The sequence below is a fragment of the Canis lupus genome, chromosome 24 (genome assembly GCF_048164855.1).
Source record: "Canis lupus baileyi chromosome 24, mCanLup2.hap1, whole genome shotgun sequence".
Lineage (NCBI taxonomy): Eukaryota > Metazoa > Chordata > Mammalia > Carnivora > Canidae > Canis > Canis lupus.
Genome location: NC_132861.1, coordinates 52,663,568 through 52,681,783, shown reverse-complemented (window position 1 = coordinate 52,681,783; position 18,216 = coordinate 52,663,568). Strand labels below are relative to the sequence as shown.

Genomic DNA, 18,216 nt, shown 5'->3' with positions numbered 1-18,216 from the left:
AGCTTGGCTTGGCTTGGCCGGGCGCCCGCCCGCCGCTCCTGGGTGAGGTGAGGCCACTGGAGGGGCGAGTGCGGGCGTGGGCAGCTGGCATCAGGGGACCCAGCAGAAGCCAGGGGCCCCCGGAGCTGGAGCCAGGCTTGCCACCTGCCTCCCTACCTGTCTCGCAGTGGTAGCCGAAGAAGCCCTCCGGGCAGACGCACAGGTAGGCCCCGCCACCGTTCTCGCACCGGCCTCCGTGCTGGCAGGGGCTGGAGTGGCACGCATCCACCTCTGGAGAACACCCAGAGAGTCGGCCAGAGCCGCAAGGGGGTGTCTGGGGGAGGGAGGAGAGGACAGCGGGAAGAAGGGAAGGGGATCGAGGAGAGATGCAGGGGGCGGGGCGGGGGTGCCGGGGAAATGCCCCTCCGCCTCTGAGCTCCCCCCACCCCGCTCCCTCCCTCTGGGCGGCTTGTCCAGCTGGGCCAGGGGTGCAGCCTCTTCCCTCTGCGTCTCAGTGGCCCAGGGTCTATGCTTGTTGAAAACAGGTATGTCCAGGGCATCAGGAGCGTGGGTGAGGGCCCAGCCACTCGGGGACCCACCCAAGCACAGCCCTACCTGTCTCGCAGTGGACTCCAGTGAAGCCCGCAGGGCACTGGCACACAAAGGCCCCCGGGAGGTCCCTGCAGGAGCCTCCGTTTCTGCAGGGCTGCGCTTGGCACTCGTCTGTCTCTGCAGAGACAGGGGCACTTGTTCGCCTCTGCAGAGACAGGACAGGAGGCTGCACGGCCCTGCGTGGGCCCTGCGTGGGCTCTGCGAGGACCTCTGAGGCCTCCATAGCCCCCGGGATTTCACTTGTGCCCTGAGGCTTCAGCCTGACCCCTACCCTCCCCACCCTCCCCATCGTCTGCCCGACAAAGGCCCCACCTCCAGATCACCCCAGCATTTCACTGCCCAGGTTTCTGGCGGCCTGGCCCTCCCCGGGGCATCATCGCTGTCTCCAGGTGTAGAGCCCTACCCAGGTGAGTGGGGTCACTGGCTTGTCCACCAGCGTGCCCCGCAGGCCTCCCCTCCCTCTGGTGGCTTGGAGCATAGGGCCAGGAGTCCGGGCTGTGACTGCCTCCACCCCAACTTGTCTGCCCCTAGGCAGAGGCTGCAGAAGGCAGGAGGAGGTCAGTGTCTCTGGGGAGGTGGAGCCTGAGATGTCCCTAATCAGGGCAGGCTCAGCACCGCCTGGGGTGGGGTGGGGGCGACTGGAGCTGCGCCCTGCAGTCTTGCCCAGCGCACAGGGGGCTCAGGCACGGCTGGGATAGGCAGTCATCACCTTCCAGTGGGGAGCCCAGATGCGCAGTCACCAGGAGAGACCCCAGGAACACAGCGGAGGCAGGGGCGGGGGCCCAGTGAGCGGCTTCAAGCCAAATAAGATGGACACAAGCTAGGTTTGTTCTGGGGAGCCGGACACAATCCTGCAGCACCCCTCGGAGCTTGGAGTGGCCGAGATAGGGCGGGGCACCCTGGAGAGGAAGCGGTGGGAGGGCCCAGCACCGGGGCTGCTCATCATGACCCTGAGGGCCCCAGAGGCCGAGCAGGACCAACTCCAGGGGTGTCGCAGCCACTGCTCCTACACAGCAACCACCAAGGAAACCAGTGCCTTTCCCCTGGGGTCCGAGCCCTTCATTCTAGAGTATTTGCCACGGGCTCATTTTCCGCTTTAAACTGGGAGTTGTGCTCTGGAATTCAGTACGTTCAATTTAGAAAAGTTTAATTTTAAAGCTTAAAGGTAACTGAGTAAATGAATGGTGGTGAGTAATGACCCCCAGGAGCCAGAATGCTCACTGGCTCATCTGGTCACGGGCACTTTCCCAGCCCCTGTGATGGGGATTTCCGGGGTTATGATCTCTTTGCCTCCTTGGTATTTTGATTGTTATGAATTACCTAAACAATGTATGGTTTTGTTTTTGCTATTTATGAATTTTAGTAATAGGATATTATGATCTATGTCCCCGTCTCTCAAAGTCGTGTTGATGGGGTTTCTCCATGGTGCGTGGGTCTCTGCGGGTCACTGCTATGAACATGACAGTAGTAGAATCCACAGTGTGACTGGACCATCTTCTATCCGTTCTTGGCTTTGGTGGGCATTTGGGTTGGTCTTAGACTTTCTTGTTACTATTTTCAAAAAGACTTCTATTTCCTTTCATAGCTCCTGGTATAAATGGGCACATTTTCTTAGATTTGAACCTAGAAGGGGAATCTCTGGGACACAGTGCATGGTCAACTGGACCAGCAGATTACCAAACCCTTTTCAAAGCATCTGTATCAAGTTACACTCCGGCTAGCAATTTATAAGAAACCCCGTTGATCCCCATTACCACCAGTAGATGGCTTTTTAGACTTCTGCAGTTTTGTCGGCTGAATGTACCTCACTGTTCTTTTGATTTGCATTTCACTGATTACTAATATTTCTCTTTATTTTTGTTGGCTTTATTATCTCCTCTTCTGTGAAAGGCCTACTCATGTGTTTTGCCAATTTTCCTATTGGAGTGATGATTCTTTTCTTATTGATTCATGGAGTTCTTTATACTCAAAACCAGTCACATATATATGAATATATACATATATATGTATATATGACTGGTTATATGAATATATGTATATATATTTTCCTAGTTTGTACCTTATATCCCACTTTCTTCCTTAGGGCTGATGATTTTAAGTTTCTAATTCTTATATAGTCAAATTTGTACATTTCTTTCTTTGATAGTTAGTGATTTTTTTTTTTTTTGTGGCTTAAAAAATCTTTCCTTATCTCAAGGCCAAAAAGATACCTATATTTTCCATATAAAATGTTATAGTTTTATTTTTTATTTTTTTTGTTTTTTAATTTTATAGTTTTAGAAAAACATTTAAGTTCTTAATCTGGAACGAATTCTTATGTGTAGTCAAAAGTACAGAACAAGGTAATATTTTTCTGGATGCATAACCATTTTATTCCAGCTGTCGTAAAGACGGTCTCATATGTTCTTTTAGAAGTTTATAGTTTTAGCTTTTACATTTATATGTATGATTTGTTTCACACATATAAACATTTATATTTTTGATTCTATTATACATAATATTGTTCATTTTATTTTATTTTCCAGGTGTTTACTGCTAGACTATGAAAATATTAAGGTTCTATATATTGTCCCTGTCCTGGGACTCACTTAAATTTGCTTAAGTTTTTTTTGTAGAATCTCTTAGGTTTTCCGATGTGCATGACCATGTAATCTTCCTTCCAGTAGATGTGACTTTTGTTTCCTTTTATTGTCTGTGGCCCTGTCTGGGACGTCCAGGACAATGCAGGAAGGAACCAGTGAAATGGACACATTGCCTTATTACCAATTATAGCAGTACGTTACATGAAGTATTTTGTTGGCTGCTGTTTCATGGATACTCTTCATCAGGTTAAAGACCTTCCCTTCTATCTACTCTTAGTTTATTATGAGTTTTAAATAGTAGTTGAATATTTTCAAATGATTTTTTTGCATCTGTTGAAATGATCGTATGGTTTTCTCCTTTATATCCTTATAATTACTGATTTTCAAGTGTTAAACCAACCTGTATTCTTGAGATAAATCCCAGTTGGTCATGATACGTTATCCATTTTATGTAATAATGGGTTTGACTTAGTAATACTTTGTTAGGATTCTTATGTCTATGTTCGTGAGGAATATTAGTCTATAATTTCATTTTTCCTTTCTTTCTTTTTTTAAGTAGGCTCTGCACCCAGTGTGGAGCCCAATGTGGGTTGGACTCCTGACCCTGAGATCAAGACGTGAGCTGAGATCAAGAGTTGGTGCTTAACCACCTGAACCACCCTAATTTCATTAGAAAAAAAATAACATCTCTGTCTTGTTTTGGTATCAAAGCAATACTAGTCTCAAAATGAATCGATAAGCGCTCTTCCTCCTTTATTTTCGGAAGAAGCTTGTATAAGGTTAGTTTCTTTTCTTCAGTGTTTGATAGAATTCATCAGTGAAGTAATCCTGTCTTGCCATTTTCTTTCAGAAGGTTTTTATTTAGAAATTAAAATTCTTTAATAGATATGGGGCTATTCATATTTTCTGTTTTTTCTTCTGTATATTTCTGGTAATTTGTGTCTTGCAAGGTATTTATCCCTTTTCTTTAAGTTGCTAGATACATTGGCCTCAAGTTGTTCATGGTGTCTCTTCCTTGTCCTTTAAATGGTGGCAGGATCCTTAGTGATATCTTCTCTTTCATTCTGATATGGCTAATTTCTCTTTTTTAAAATTTCTTGTTAGTCTAACTAGAAGTTTATCAATTTTTTTGAACTTTTCAAGGAACCAGCTTTAGCTTTTGGTTTCATTGATTTTCACTGAATATGTCTTTTATAATTACATGTTCTAATTGTTGATATATTAAAATGCAATTTTGTTATAATAACCTGTATCCACTAAACATTACATTTCCTATCATTTTCAGTAATTTGCTTCTAGATTAAAGACAACCATATCAGCTACAAATACTGACCTTCTTATTTCTACTTTCATAGTTTCATGATTTTAATTTCTTTTTCTTACTTTACTGCATTGGCTAGTACTTCCAATGTAATATTGATGAGTTTTAGTGACAGTGGGCATCCTTGTCCCCATTGCTTGTAAGAGAGAGAGAGGTGGGTAGGGTTTAGAGGAAGAGTGAGAGAGAGGGAATCTTAAGTGGGCTTCATGCCCCAGTGTGGAGCCCAACATGGGGCTTGATCTCACAACCCTGAGGTCGTGACCTGATCTAAAATCAAGAATTGGGCTCTTAACCAGCTGAGCCACTCAGGCTCTCCTGCTTGTCCCCAGTTTTAAGAGGAATGTCTTTCTGTTTAGGATAATATTTATTTGAAGTTTGAGTAGAGGGGCACAGTAAAACTGCCTCAGAGGCTGATTTCCTTCCCACTGTTGGTAGCTCAGCATGACTGAGTCAGATCCACAGAAGCACAGGCATTGAATTCCAGATCCTGTTTCTGTATTACAAGGATCAGGAGACTCATTGTTCCACAGCTCTCTTGATGTAGCCTGTACTTTCTCTATAAATGTGTGAAGTGTTATTGCTTGGCTACACAAAGTGTGACTAGTCTGGCGCTGCCTGGCCTAAAGCACACCTCTCTGTGGGATGATGCATCCTTCAGGGATTATGTGGGCTCTGCTGGTTCTCCTTTTTAAATTTTTCCTCCAATAAATCCTATATATTTTATACCACATGGTACTAGATATGTGTATGTGCATGTGTATGTATGTGTGATGTTATTTTTATCCGGTAAGGAAGTACGTTTTCATTCCTTATTTGGTGAGAATTTATTTCACAAAGGGTATAAATTTTGTCAAATGCTTATTCATTTATTGAGATACTTATATGCGTTTTCTCCTTCAATTGGTTAATATAGCAGGTTTTCCTAATATCAAACTATTCTTGCAACAATTTAGCTTGATATTGGTATATATAGTCTTTACAGACCATTGAATTTCTGCATCTATACTCATGTTTAACACATCCGTAATTTTACTTTCTCCAACTGTCCATATCTGGTGTTGGTATCAAGGTTATACCAGCCTCACAGAATAGTTTGGCACATATTCTTTATTTTCTATTCTTTGGAAGAGCCTGTATAATGCTACAATGATCTGTTTCTTGGCAATTGGTAGAATTTACCTGTAACATTGGTCCTGGAGTTTCTTTGTGGGGAAAAGTGCTTTAACTACTGCTTCAATTCCTTTAGACATTTATAGGATTATGTAGACTTTCTAAATTTCCTTGAGTCATTTTTAGTAAGTTATATTTTTCTGCGAGTATTATGTCCATTTCTCCTAAGGTTTCGAATTTACTTGTATAGACTAGTTGATAGTATTCTCATTATCTTTTTAATCTCTGCTATATCTGCTATATCTATGTCACCTTTTTAATTTATAAGGCTTTTTATTTGTGCCCTTTATTTTTCTTGATCAGTTGATATATGTTTGTCGCTTTCCATAGGCTTTTCAAAGAACTAATTTTGGTGTTCTCTGTACTTTTAATGTATGTTTTGTTAATTATGGCTCTTATTTGTGTTGCCTTTTTCTTTCTACTTTCTTTGTATTGGTAGTTTTTCTTTTCCTAGCATCTGAACTCAGACATTTAATTCATTAATTTTTGAATTTTTCCAACTATGCACTTAAAGTTCCCATGAAGCACTGCTTTTGCTATATCACACAAGTTTTTATATGGAAAATAATCATTAACATTCATTTAAAAATTTGTCACTGTTCATATTTCTTCTTTGATCCATAAGCTATTTCAAAGTATCTTTAAAAATAACTAAACATGAAGATTTAAAATTTATCTTCCTGTTAATAACTTTGGTTTTTTCTGTGTGTTCAGAGAATAAATTAGTTTAAATTGTTAGTTGCATTTTTCAAATCTTTTTGTGATTTTTTTTTTTTCTTCTTAACCTGAATTGAGAGGTGGCTCATGTCGGGCTCCCTGCATGGAGCCTGCTTCTCCCTCTGCCTGTGTCTGTGCCTCTCTCTCTCTCTCTCTCTCTCTATCTCTTATGAGTGAATAAATAAAATCTTTTTTTTTTAATAAAATCTTTTCTTAAAAAAAGAGAGAGGTGGCTCAGAATTTCCTAGTATAATGGCAAATCTGTTAGTTTCTTCCTGTAGTCTGTTAATTTTTGTTTTATATATATTTACATTTTTGTATTAGATGCTTGAATGTTTATAATGATCTTCTTGGTGAATTGAATCAATTATCATTGAAAGAGACCCTCTCATCCTTAATGATGTGTTCCATCGTACAGTCTGTTTTGGCTGATAATAGTGCAACTAAACCAGCTTTATTTTGATCTGTATTCACCTGAAATTTTTTCCATAGTTTTACTTTGTCTTATGTTCTTATCATTTAGGAATATTTCTTTTAAGAGAGGATAGCTTGTTTTTTTTTAAAGACTTATTTATTTATTTTAAGGAGAGGGAGGGAGCGGGGCAGAGGGATTTGGAGAGATAGAATCTCAAGCAGACTCCCCCATGAGTGTGGAGCCTGATGTGGGGCTTACTCTCACAACCCTGAGATCACAACCAGAGCCAAAACCAAGAGTTGGATGCTTAACCAACTGAGCCACCCAGGTGTCCCTAGCTTGTTTTGTTTTGTAATAAATCTGGCAATCTGTCTTTTACTTGGAGAATTTAGCTCATTTATATTTGTCTGCATTTTTCTATCATAATCTTAACTGCCACATTTTTTTTCTGTGGTTTTTTTCTCTCCTTTTAGAGAGTTACAAACTTTCCTACAATATTTAATAATTCTCCCTTCTCTTATTGCTTATGGAATATTCTAGGTTTTTAAAAAAGATTTTATTTATTCATGAGAGACACAGAGAAAGAGGCAGAGACACAGGCAGAGGGAGAAGCAGGCTCCATGCAGGGAGCCCAATGCGGGACTCGATCCTGGAAATCCAGGATCATGCCCTGAGCCGAAGGCAGACGCTCAACCACTGAGCTACCCGGGAACCCCAGGAATGTTCTATTTTTATGTTACTATTCAAATATTATCTCCAAAAAAAGACCATTTTTTGATAAATCTCTGAAGCTGTGTTTGCAAAAGTGTATTTTTTATTAGGTCTCACATTTGAATAATTGGACTGGTTAAAAATTTTTAGGTCTTAAGTTTATTTACTTCAATATTTATCTGGCTTGGTATTTACTGAGCTTCTTGGATTTGTGGGTTGATTTATTTCTTCATTTTTAGAAAATAATCATTATCTCTTCAAATGTTTCTTTTGCCTATTGTGCCCTCTCTTTCTGGGACTCCAATTATGTGCTTGTTTGTTTGATATTTTCCACAGATTTCTTTTGCTCCATTGTTTTAAAAAATTCATTCATAAATAATTTGTCATCCATTTCTTCTTTCTGATCTTTGAGTAATTTTGTTGAGTTGTCCTTGAGTTCTGTGACATTTTCTTCTGTTGTATCCCATTTTATTGACAAGCCTATCCAATTTACTCTTCATTTTAGATGTCGTTTTTCTATTTTGTTATTTTAAAAAATCTTCTTTCCTCTGCTCAAATTTTCTATTCTCTCATTCATTTTGCTTCTCTTTAACATATATATAATGGCTATTTTAAAGTCCTTATCAGCTAATCCAAACAGGCGGGTCATCTGTAGGTCTGTTTCTATTGACTGTTTCTTCTTGAGATTATATGTTATAATTTCTTGCTCCTTGGGACACACTGTATACAAGAACAGAGACCAAAGTAGAACATACCTACCCCTCGGATGGGCATGCTCTACTCTGTGTCAAGCAACTAACCTGGGCAGCTGTTCTCTGATATCATCTGGAGGTGAGCTGGGCTGGGCCTGGTGTGCAGTGCTCATTAATGCTAATTCGTGATTGGTTTTAGATGCTTGATGGTTGGAACAGACCTCTCCCCTGGGCGGACTGGGGAATCTCAGCCTTGTGAGGATATGAAATCTCTTTGCTTTCCAGTCCAGCCCCTGGCTTCCCCTGCACTTAGTAAAAATCCTGTGGGGGAGAATTGGTGGGTGCTGAGCTCTTGCTCCACACTCCAGCCCATCACGCTTGCTCACATAATCATCAAAAGCTTAGCTGGATTTCTGGAGGTACTCAAAGTGCTCTGTCCACAGTGGATTTGCTCTTGGGTTGACAGCAGCCATCGGTTTTTCTCGCCTAGGAAGGGCACACTCAGCAATCTGATAGGTTAAATGATATGATTTTCCTTGATGTTACGGTGAAAGTGATGGTGTTCTGTGACTGTCTGCATTCTCACTGAATGGGTCTCCTCAGTATTTAACATCTGTCATTTCACTACCTTACATCTGATGTCCCTGTTGAGAAGTCTGGTGCCAATGGGATTCTTTTTCCTTTGAAGATTCTTGTTCCTTTTTTCCCTAGACAGTTTAAGAATTTCTTTGTTTGTCTCCGATAGCCTTAAATTTTGCTATAATGTGCTAATGTTCCTCTTTTCTCGTTTGATGTTCTGGGACCCTTTCAGCCTATGGTGCTTTATCTGTCCTGGGAACTGAGCTCCACAGTGCCTCAGACATTTCATTCTGTTTTTATTTTTCTCTCATCTCGGACTCCTGTTACCCCAGTGTTGGCATTCCTACTTCTGTCCTGCACTGTGCCTACGTTTCATTCACACACACCTCTCTGCTTCTTTGTGGGAAGATTCTTCAAACTGGTCTTTAGCTCATTAACTTAGCCTTCACCTATATCCATTTATAAATTGTGTCTGTTATTTTAACTGTTCTAGTTTTTCAGTCCTCTTTTCCTCTCTCTTCTGTTAAAAATGATTTACTGACCCTGTTTTTTTATGACCAGTGCCATGTTTCCTTCCATCTATCTGTCATGCTTATTTATATGCTCACCCTCCTTCTATACTTCCGTTCCCAATAGTATATATTGTTTGGATGTTATTATTACTATCCTTGGAGAGGGGTGGGCTTGGGTAGGTTGGAGGGCACGAAAGACACCGGGGCTGGGCAGCCCCCACCTGTCTTCCAGAATCAGAATTCCTCACCTGTGTAGGGCCGCACAGCTTGGGCTTTGCTGGGTATGGGACAGAGCAGCATTATGTGCCCCACCCATTTCTGGGTGCTTTCAGGGTCCCTGAGCTACTTGGTTTAAAAATCCTTGTTTTGTGAAAAATGTGTTAACATCACACAGATTTTCCGGTGAACAGACTTATGGATGCTTAGGCTTCTTGCAGTATGTCTGCAGTTGTGTCAGTGGCCCTGCGTCTACAGGGGCATCAGTCAGAGGGGGCCCTGCCTCAGGCCACGCACCTGACACACATGGGAGCCTGAGGCGATGCTCCCTGAAGCAGCATCCTCAAAGGGCTACGGGGCTTCTGGGGGCCTTGTGCAAATCGAGAGTCTGCTTCCCTGGGTGTGGGTAGGACTGGGGGCCAGGGACAGGCCCTGCATCCTGCTCTGCCTCTTGAGGACCGTGCCCTTGGGCTGCCTCCTGGCCTCTGATGCTTCATCTGCAGGGTGGGCATGTGGGCTGGATGCCCCACTCTGAGGACAGTCCAGAACGGAGCTGGCACTAGCCCTCACCACCTTCATCACAGAGTCATGGCCTCACTTTGCGGGGGACCGGGGGAGGGCCAGGGTCAGAACTGCAGCCCCGGTGCTCCTCTGAGTGGCCCTAGTGAGGACGGTGTGCACCCCACCGGCTCTGCCCTCCTGCCCACCCGCCCTGTCCCAGAGGGCCTGCAGATCACCGTGGCACTGTGGAGGTTCACTCCAGACGCCCTGTGGCTGGCAGATGCGGACGGGGTTGGGAGAGCTCAGGCTGTAGCCTTGGTCACACTTGTACAGGGCCACCGAGCCCAGCCGAGTGCCGTTGAAGCGCAGCGTGGCATGTTTCACCTCCGCTGGGGGGCCACAGTCCACCTCTGCAAGGACACAGAAGCCCTGTCCAGCGCTGAGAGGCGCCTGCCTGGGGCCCCTCCCTCGGGGCTGCCCTCTGCCCCACCAGGCTGCAGGGCCTGCGACCCCTGCTCCCTGCACAGCCCTCCCAGAGTGAAAGTGCCCTGACTTCCAGGCCTGGCTGCGCATCGGTTTTCTCCTCCTTTCCCCTCCCTCCGTTCAGCTCCCTGTCTGGCCCCGCTCTGCCCTCCTGGGATTAGGAAGAAGTGCCCTCCACCCCAGCGCCCAGCCCTCTCACCTGCCTGGCACCGGCGTCCTGTGTACCCTGCTCGGCAGCGGCAGGAGAAATCCGTGCCCAGGTCCTCACAGGTGCCCCCATTCATGCAGGGGCTCCGGAAGCAGGGGGAGGGGGCTGTAGGACACAAGGGATCACCGTGGCTGTGTCCTCCCTGAAGACCTGCAGGCTTCGTGGGAACTCTGCCTTCCACTCTTCCGAAGCAGGGCCACCCCTGCCCACCTGGTCCAGCCCACCGGCCCCAGCCCACCTTACCTATCTCGCAGTGCCGCCCAGAGAAGCCTGGGGGACAGTCACACTTGTATTTGCCAATGTAGTGGAAGCAGGTGCCGCCGTTGTGACAGGGGCCCGAGGCACAGGAGTCTGGCTTCCCTGGAAACAAAAGGCCCCCGTGGAAGTCAGGTGTCACGCACGCACCCACCACCCAGGGCTCCTCCCCTGATCCTCCTACGTCCCGCAGCTGGTGCGCCCTCTGGGGGTGCTGGAGACAAGCAGACGCCGGCGGCGGGGGGCCGCACCGATCTCGCAGTGCCTCCCGGTGAAGCGGTAGGGGCAGCTGCAGTGGTACTCGCTGCCCGCCTCCCTGCACGTGCCCCCGTTCCGGCAGGGTCCCGAGCTGCACAGGCGTGGCCGGGCTGTGGGAACAAGGACAGGGGGAGACAGGAGCGGGTGAACAGGGCCTGCCTCCCGGCCCTGGGGCACCCGTGACGCCCTACTCCCGTCTTCTCAGCCCGCGGGGCCCTCTGGCCACTCATCCCTGTCTGCCCCAGGCCCTGGGGACCCGGGAGCCCTTCCGGGTGCAGCAGACAGCGCAGCCCTCCTTCCTGCATGGCAGGGAGCCCCTTCGAGGTTTCTGTGCCCCTGTGGCATCGGTGCATCTTCCCAGGGCCCTGGGGGTCACGTGCCCGCGCTTGAGGAGTCTACACATTTAAAGGCCAGTGTGGGGCGGCTGGTGTACCCCTCCACGCTGAGGACTGGCGCCTTCACAGGCCCACGGGGGGCTTCGGCCCCTCAGCCTCCTGGACATCTCTGAGCAGGAGGGCGCCTCCCCACGCCCCCACCCTACAGGGCCTCGCAGGCTGCAGGTCCAAGTTCCAGCCCCCACCACCCGGAGCAGCCCCCCCGGGTCCCCGCTTTGGGGGCCTTTGTTGAAGACGCAGGACCTCGGCCGCAGGCGCAGGGAACCAAGCAGCAGGGCTTCTCTTTGGAAACCCTCTCCTCCTCCTGCGGGGTGGAGGTGGGGGGGCGGGGGGTTCCGGGGAACAGGGCAGCAGGGACCTGCCCTTGGGGCCCCTTCCAGGTTCCCAGACGAGCGCGGGGTCCAGGGGCCGTGGGCGGCCAGGGGCTGAGCTCCAGGCCAGGCCCTGCGGGAGGGGTGCCGCTGCCCACCCTGAGCCCCGCGGCGGAGCGTGGGAGCCGCGTTCCCGGGGCGAAAGTCCGCGAGGGTGTGTGCGTGACATGCTGACTTTCGCCAAGTTCAGTTACATCTGATGAGGTACTAATGACTATTTTGAAGATCAAGGACTCAATAAAATCCATTTGGGAAAACGCTGGGCGGGAAATGAAGCCTGTTCTGAGGAAAACCGAGTGGTGCCCCGGAGGCCACGGAGCAGCAGCACTAGCAAGACAAGCAGCTCCACGCTGGCACCACACGCAGAAGCTGGGCAGCCAGCCGTCAGGGTGAGCGGGCCCTCTCTGCCCTGCCCCGCCCCGCCCTCCCCTGCCCTGCCACCCACCTTTCTCGCAGTGCCTGCCATGGAACCCTCGGGGGCACTCGCAAGTGTAGGTGTCCTCATGGGCGTCACAGGAGCCTCCGTTGAAGCAGGGATCTGAGTCGCAGGGTGACGGCAGTGCTGCGGGGGCAGAGGGTGGTCACCCTGACATCTCAGCGGGAACCAAGGCCACTTAAAATATACTCTGGGGGGGGGGAGGTCTTGATTCTTCACACCAGGCTCTAAGGCCCTTCCTGGAAATTCTTTTATTCTCAATTTTTCCAGACTTCATCCTGCCTCTCCTATGAGCTAGGACTGAGCCGTAGTGCCCGGGGGTCTTGGTACCAGCACCTCCATCATCAGTGTATTATACATAATGTAATGCACACTCACAAATACACAGTCGTAAGTATTTAATCACGCAGACTTAGACATGTGTGAAGCTAGGGGCTTAGGGGAGAGCTTGAACACGTCCAGAGGTGCTTTCCCAGCTGTGAGCTCCTGCGGCGGAGGGGTGGACAGCCCACATTACAGAGGACGACCCCAGGACAGGTGCACCACCCACGGGGGCTCTTGAGGGCCCGTGGGGCAGCCCACACCTCTGCGTGCTTTGCCCCTGTGTTCTCCTAACGCCCTCCCTGGCTTCTGCGCAGGCCTGTGCCCACAGCTTCCCCGCCCCCACACTCACGGTGGCTGGCGTTGTGGTCAGTGTGGCAGACGCAGAGGTAGCTCCCACCGTACTCCATGCAGTAGCCCCCATCGGGGCACTGGGTGTTCATGTTGCAAGGCGTGGCTGTGACTTCTGCAGGGAAGGAAGAGGCCCGTTCGTCTTCCTGGGGACTTCTCATCCTTGAGAAGCATCAGGCAGCCCCGCCAGGGTGGCCAGGTTCAGGCACTCTTGTGGCCGGCCCCCTCCTGGGGTGGGAGTGGGGGATCACGGGACCGCTGGTTAAGGGTCTGGATCTATGGTTTGGGCCCAGACCCCAGCCACCACCTCTCCTCTGGTCTGGGGATTTTCAGGGGCAGGGCAGGAAGCGTGCCCCACTGCAGCCCTGGGCACTTACCAAATTCACAGAGGAGCCCAAAGAAGCCTGGGGGGCACTGGCAGAGGGTAGTGTTGGCACCCAGGCATCTGCCACCGTTACGGCACTCACAGTGGTCAGGAGTTCCTGCCGTAGACCGAGGGGGGAAGCTCCGATGTGGGGTGTGGAGCATCAGGGCCCTCCTGCTGCTGACCCTGCCCTGCTCCCGGCTACCATCACATGAACACGGCTGTGCACACACGCTCTCTCTCTTCCCCCCACCACACACCCCCAGCAGCCTTCTGTACGCACCACCCGCCGGAGGGCCCTGCCCGGGACCGCTGCTCTGGCAGCCCCGGCCCAGACTCACTCTCCCTGCAGTCGGGGCCGGTGAAGCCCTGGGGGCACTCGCACACGTAGCCCTCATCTGCGTCCACGCAGGTGCCCCCATTCTGGCACGGGGCTGAGAGGCAGGCCTCTGGCACTGGGTGGCTTCCTGCAAGAAACACAGAAGTCACCAGAGGCTGCTCCAGAGAGCATGGGGCTCCTCGCCCAGGCCCCACAGCACTCAGTTCTGCATGTTAGTGCGATGTAAGCCCAAGGCCCACTATCTAGAAACTGATTTCTAGCTGCCCCTCACCATCTGAACCCCTTCTGTGGAGCAGAAGGCAAAGCAAAAGGATGGAGACCCCACGGTGTGCACCAGAGGGCCCAGCTAAGACCAGGGGCCTCCAAGCAAGTGCTTCTAATCCAGCATCTATGTTGGTACCATGGTTGGGGTTTTCCAGATACAGTTTTTGTGGATTTCCAGGTTAACTACTATAATCAGGGGATACAGTCCCTTCAACCGATTGAGCTTTATTTTATGTCCTACAGGATGGTCTGTCATGGTGGGTGCTCCATGCGACCTTGGAAAGGATGTGGCTGTCACTTGGGTCAGGTGGGCTGACGGTGCTGCTTGCGTCTTGGAGGTCCCTACTGATCCCCGTGATGAGAGCGGCGGGTTGGAACCACCGCCTGCAGCCACAGATCTATTTCTGCCTGCTTTCCCTGCATGCATTTTGATGCATGTTCATAGGTGCACGTACATCAGAACTGCTGTGCCTGTTTGGTGACTTCACCTTCGTCATAAAAGACCCCTCTGTTCCTGGCAGTATTCCTTATTCTAGAGTTTAATCAGTTTGCTGTGAATATAACCGCTCTGACTTCTCTTGGTCGATGTTTGTCAACCTATTCCATTTCATTGTTTAGGTGTTCGATTTCTTCATGTGGTTCAGGATTTATCTTTTAAATAATACATGGCAAAATCGACTTTTGCTCGCTGTCCACTTCTGTGAATTTTAACATAGACTAGATTTGTGCTGCCCCCACCAGTCAGGACACAGAACATTCCATTACCGCAAATACTCCCCTGTATCTTTTCACGGCCACAGGCTCCCTCCCCTCCTGAACCCCGGGCAACTACTGACCCCTTCATCACTGCAGCTTTGTTGCTTTAAGAACACCAGAAGTGGGAGATTACACACGAAGGGCATGTGATCCTTGAGGCTGGTTCGGTCACTCAGCAGAAGGCCTCCAGGGTCCGTCTAAGTTGTGTGATTGGCAGTCACGCGTCCCACCAACAGGGAAGGACGCTTGCGTTCTTAGGTTTGGTGGCTGTGCACAGGCGTGCTGCATACACTTGTGCATTTCGTGTGAATAGAAGTTGTCATTTCTGTAGGGTTAATAGCTAGGAATGGGATTGCTGGACCATATCAGAAGTGTATGTTCAACTTTATGCAAAGCTGCCAAGCTGTTTTCACAGTGGCTAAACCATTTGGCATCACCACCAAAAATATGTGAGTGTTCCCACGGCTCTGTGTCCTCACCAGTCAGCACTTTTTATTTTAGCCACTCTGGTAGGTATGTGGTGCTTTCTCATCGTGGCTTTAATTTGCAACTCACCAGTGGCTAACGATAATGACAAATGACTGCATTTGTTCATCTGCTTCTTTGCCTCCCAGATAGCCTTTCTGGTTATGTGTCTGTTTAGATCTTTTGTCTGTGCTTTGGTTGGTTGGTTTCTGACAGTTGAGCGTGGAGAGTTCTTTATGTGTTCCAGAGGCCAGCCCTTTGTCAGACGGGAGTGCTTGCAGGACCTCTGGAAGCACGCAGCCTGTCTTCGCGTCCTCCTGACCGTGTCTTTCCCAGAGCTGCGTGTGTCCTTCTGATGAGGCCCACTTCTTCTGTTTTCGTTTGCTGGAGAGTGCTTTCATGTCTTATCTAAGCACTGTTCCTGTGGCCGCAGGTCACACAGGTTTTTCTCCCATGTTTTCTTCCAAGAATGCTGTGGTTTTATGTTTTCCATTCAGGTCTCTGGTTCGTTCTGACCTAACCTTGTTCAGGGTGTGAGGCTGAAGTTGAAGCTCAGTCTGTACATGAGAATGTCTGACGGTCCCAATACCATTTGTTGAAAAGATCATCCTTTCTCCACTGAATTGCTTTCACACCTTAAAAAAAAAAAAAAACCTGGCTGTATTGGTGTGGGTCTAATTCTGGATCCTCTCTGCTGTTCCACGTATGTATGCACCCGTCCCTTTGCCAATCCCACAGGGGCTTGATCACTGTGGCTGTATAGTAAGTCTTAACACTAAGTAGTGTAATTCCTCAAAAGTTAATTTTTTTAAATTGTTTTGGCTATCTCAATTCCTTTGCCTTTGCATATAAATTTTAGAACCAGCTTGTCCAAAGCTACAGAAAACTCTGTTGAAACTTTGATTGGAATTGTATTAAATCGACTGATCAATCTGGGGAGAGCTGACATATTTACTATGTTGAGTCTTCCAGTCCATGAACGTGGGATGTCCTTCCGTTTACTCAGATCAGCAGACAAGTCCTGTACATGTTTTGTTAGATTTATACCTAAGTCTTTCAGTTTGGGGGAAAGCTATTATAAGTGGTATTGTTTTTACTATTTTGGATCAGATTACAATGCCCAATGTAGGGAACTCAGGAGATCACAGATGATTGTAGGGTTGTGGCCCTGAGATCCCCCTCTCTGCCACCTCCCCATGGTTTCCAGTGCTCTGGGCTGGCCTTTTCAGTCCTCTGGCAAGAGAGCTGGGGCTTTTATTGCCTCACACTACTAGTTTGTTCCTGTGAGTGCACTCATGTCTGGGCCAGGTAGTGGATGGACAGAGAGGAGGAGAAACAATGGGAGTTGCCCAGCTCTGTGGAGCCATAGGACCTCCAACTGGAGAGGAAGCTTCCTCTGGTCAGTTTGGGCCCCTCAGGGACCTCCACCCCCCCACCTTTGCTGCTACTGTTGGTCCTGCTTCTTGAGACCGACTAGTGGCTGCTTTTGGAGCTCTTTCCATCCATCTGATGCTCACTTCTGATCTGGGAGCTGCTTTGAGTCCAGGCAGGGGGGACACTGGAGGAAGAAAATGGTGAACTCACCACTGGTTCTGTGGTGCTTTGAAGCTTGGTCATCTTCCCCAATCCACCTACTATTTATTTTTCAGAGTCCTCAGATAGCTACTCCATGCCTTCTGTCCAGGATTTATGGCTGCATTCAGTGGGAAACACAAGGTAGGGACGGTATGCTTACTCTATCTTACCCAAAACCAGAAACCCATTCCAATTTTCAAATTATTTTCAACTTATCTGTGTCTTTATGTTTAGAGTAGGTTTCTTGTAGACAATTTATAGTTGGGTCTTGCTTTTCAATTCAGTTATACAATATCTGCCTTTTAATTGGTATGTTCAACCATTTCACATGTTAATGTAACTATCAGGATAATTAAACCTACCATGTTGCTCTTGGTTATCATTTGTCCCAATTATTCTTTATTCCTTTTTTCTTCTTTTTCCTGCCTTCTGGATGGAGTGTTTTCAGGATTCCATTTTATTTCCATCTCTGGTTTATTGGCTATGACTCTTCATTATTATTTTTACTTGTTCCTCTGGGTTCATAATGTGTATCTTTAACTTATTGTAGTCTACCTTCAAACGATATTATACCATTTCATATATAATGTAAGGACATTACTATATTATTCCCATCTCTCTCTTCCTATCCTTTATGCTAGACATTGATAAACTATGGCTTGCAGACCAAACCTTGCCTGCCACACGCATTTTAAAAAATAAAGTTTCATTGGAGCACAGCTATACCCAATCTATGGCTGGCTGCTTTGGCATTGCACTGGCAGAGGTGAATGTCTGTAATCACACGGCTCATAAACCCAAAAATATTGAGACGCCTGGGGGGCTCAGCAGTTGAGCATCTGCCTTCAGCTCAGGGCGTGATCCCGGGCGGGGTCTGGGGATCAAGTCCCACATCGAGCTCCCCACAGGGAGCCTGCTTCTCCCTCTGCCTGTGTCTCTGCCTCTCTCTGTGTCTCTCATGAATAAATAAAATCTTGAAAAAAAGCCAAAAATATTAATATCTAGCCCTTTGCAGAAAAAGCTTGCACATTCTGCTTTAAGCTATTGAGGTCATACATTTTATTTCTATAAATGTTATAAACCCCATAACATATTGTTATTTTTTGTGTTAAAATTATCTTTAAAGAGATTAAAAAGTAAGAAGAAAAGCATTTTACAGGCATACCTTGGAGATATTGTGGGTTTGGTTCCAGACCACTGTAATACAGCGGATACGGCAATAAAATGAGTCAAATGAATTTTCTGGTTTCCCAGTGCCTATAAAAGTTATGTTAACACTACACTGGAGTCTATTAAGTGTGTAATAGCATCATGTCTAAGAAAATGTGTACACCTTAATTAAAAAACACTTTGCTAAAAATTGGTAA

At 47.6% G+C, this 18,216-nt stretch overlaps 2 protein-coding genes across 10 annotated transcripts in view; one reads left to right on the top strand and one right to left on the bottom strand.

The window, feature by feature from the left end:
• The window catches only part of MTERF4 (mitochondrial transcription termination factor 4), a 49,705-nt gene extending 32,791 nt beyond the window's left edge, over nucleotides 1–16,914 (top strand). The window contains exon 4 of the mRNA XM_072797034.1: nucleotides 14,297–16,914. Coding sequence (XP_072653135.1) covers nucleotides 14,297–14,485 — 189 coding nt within the window. The 3' untranslated portion in view covers nucleotides 14,486–16,914. The remainder of the gene's footprint in view (nucleotides 1–14,296) is intronic.
• SNED1 (sushi, nidogen and EGF like domains 1) overlaps nucleotides 1–18,216 on the bottom strand; it is a 92,584-nt gene that overhangs the window by 38,038 nt on the left and 36,330 nt on the right. For all 9 annotated transcript variants that reach the window (XR_012016872.1, XR_012016873.1, XR_012016874.1 and 6 more), the window contains exons 9-18: nucleotides 13,791–13,916; nucleotides 13,463–13,567; nucleotides 13,087–13,200; nucleotides 12,423–12,539; nucleotides 11,205–11,321; nucleotides 10,942–11,058; nucleotides 10,690–10,803; nucleotides 10,244–10,417; nucleotides 595–708; nucleotides 157–270 (exon numbers count right to left, since the gene is read on the bottom strand). Coding sequence is in view for 5 of the 9 variants with exons in the window: in XM_072797024.1 (XP_072653125.1) it covers nucleotides 157–270; nucleotides 595–708; nucleotides 10,244–10,417; nucleotides 10,690–10,803; nucleotides 10,942–11,058; nucleotides 11,205–11,321; nucleotides 12,423–12,539; nucleotides 13,087–13,200; nucleotides 13,463–13,567; nucleotides 13,791–13,916 (1,212 nt within the window). In the remaining 4 variants the exon portion in view is untranslated. The remainder of the gene's footprint in view (nucleotides 1–156; nucleotides 271–594; nucleotides 709–10,243; nucleotides 10,418–10,689; nucleotides 10,804–10,941; nucleotides 11,059–11,204; nucleotides 11,322–12,422; nucleotides 12,540–13,086; nucleotides 13,201–13,462; nucleotides 13,568–13,790; nucleotides 13,917–18,216) is intronic.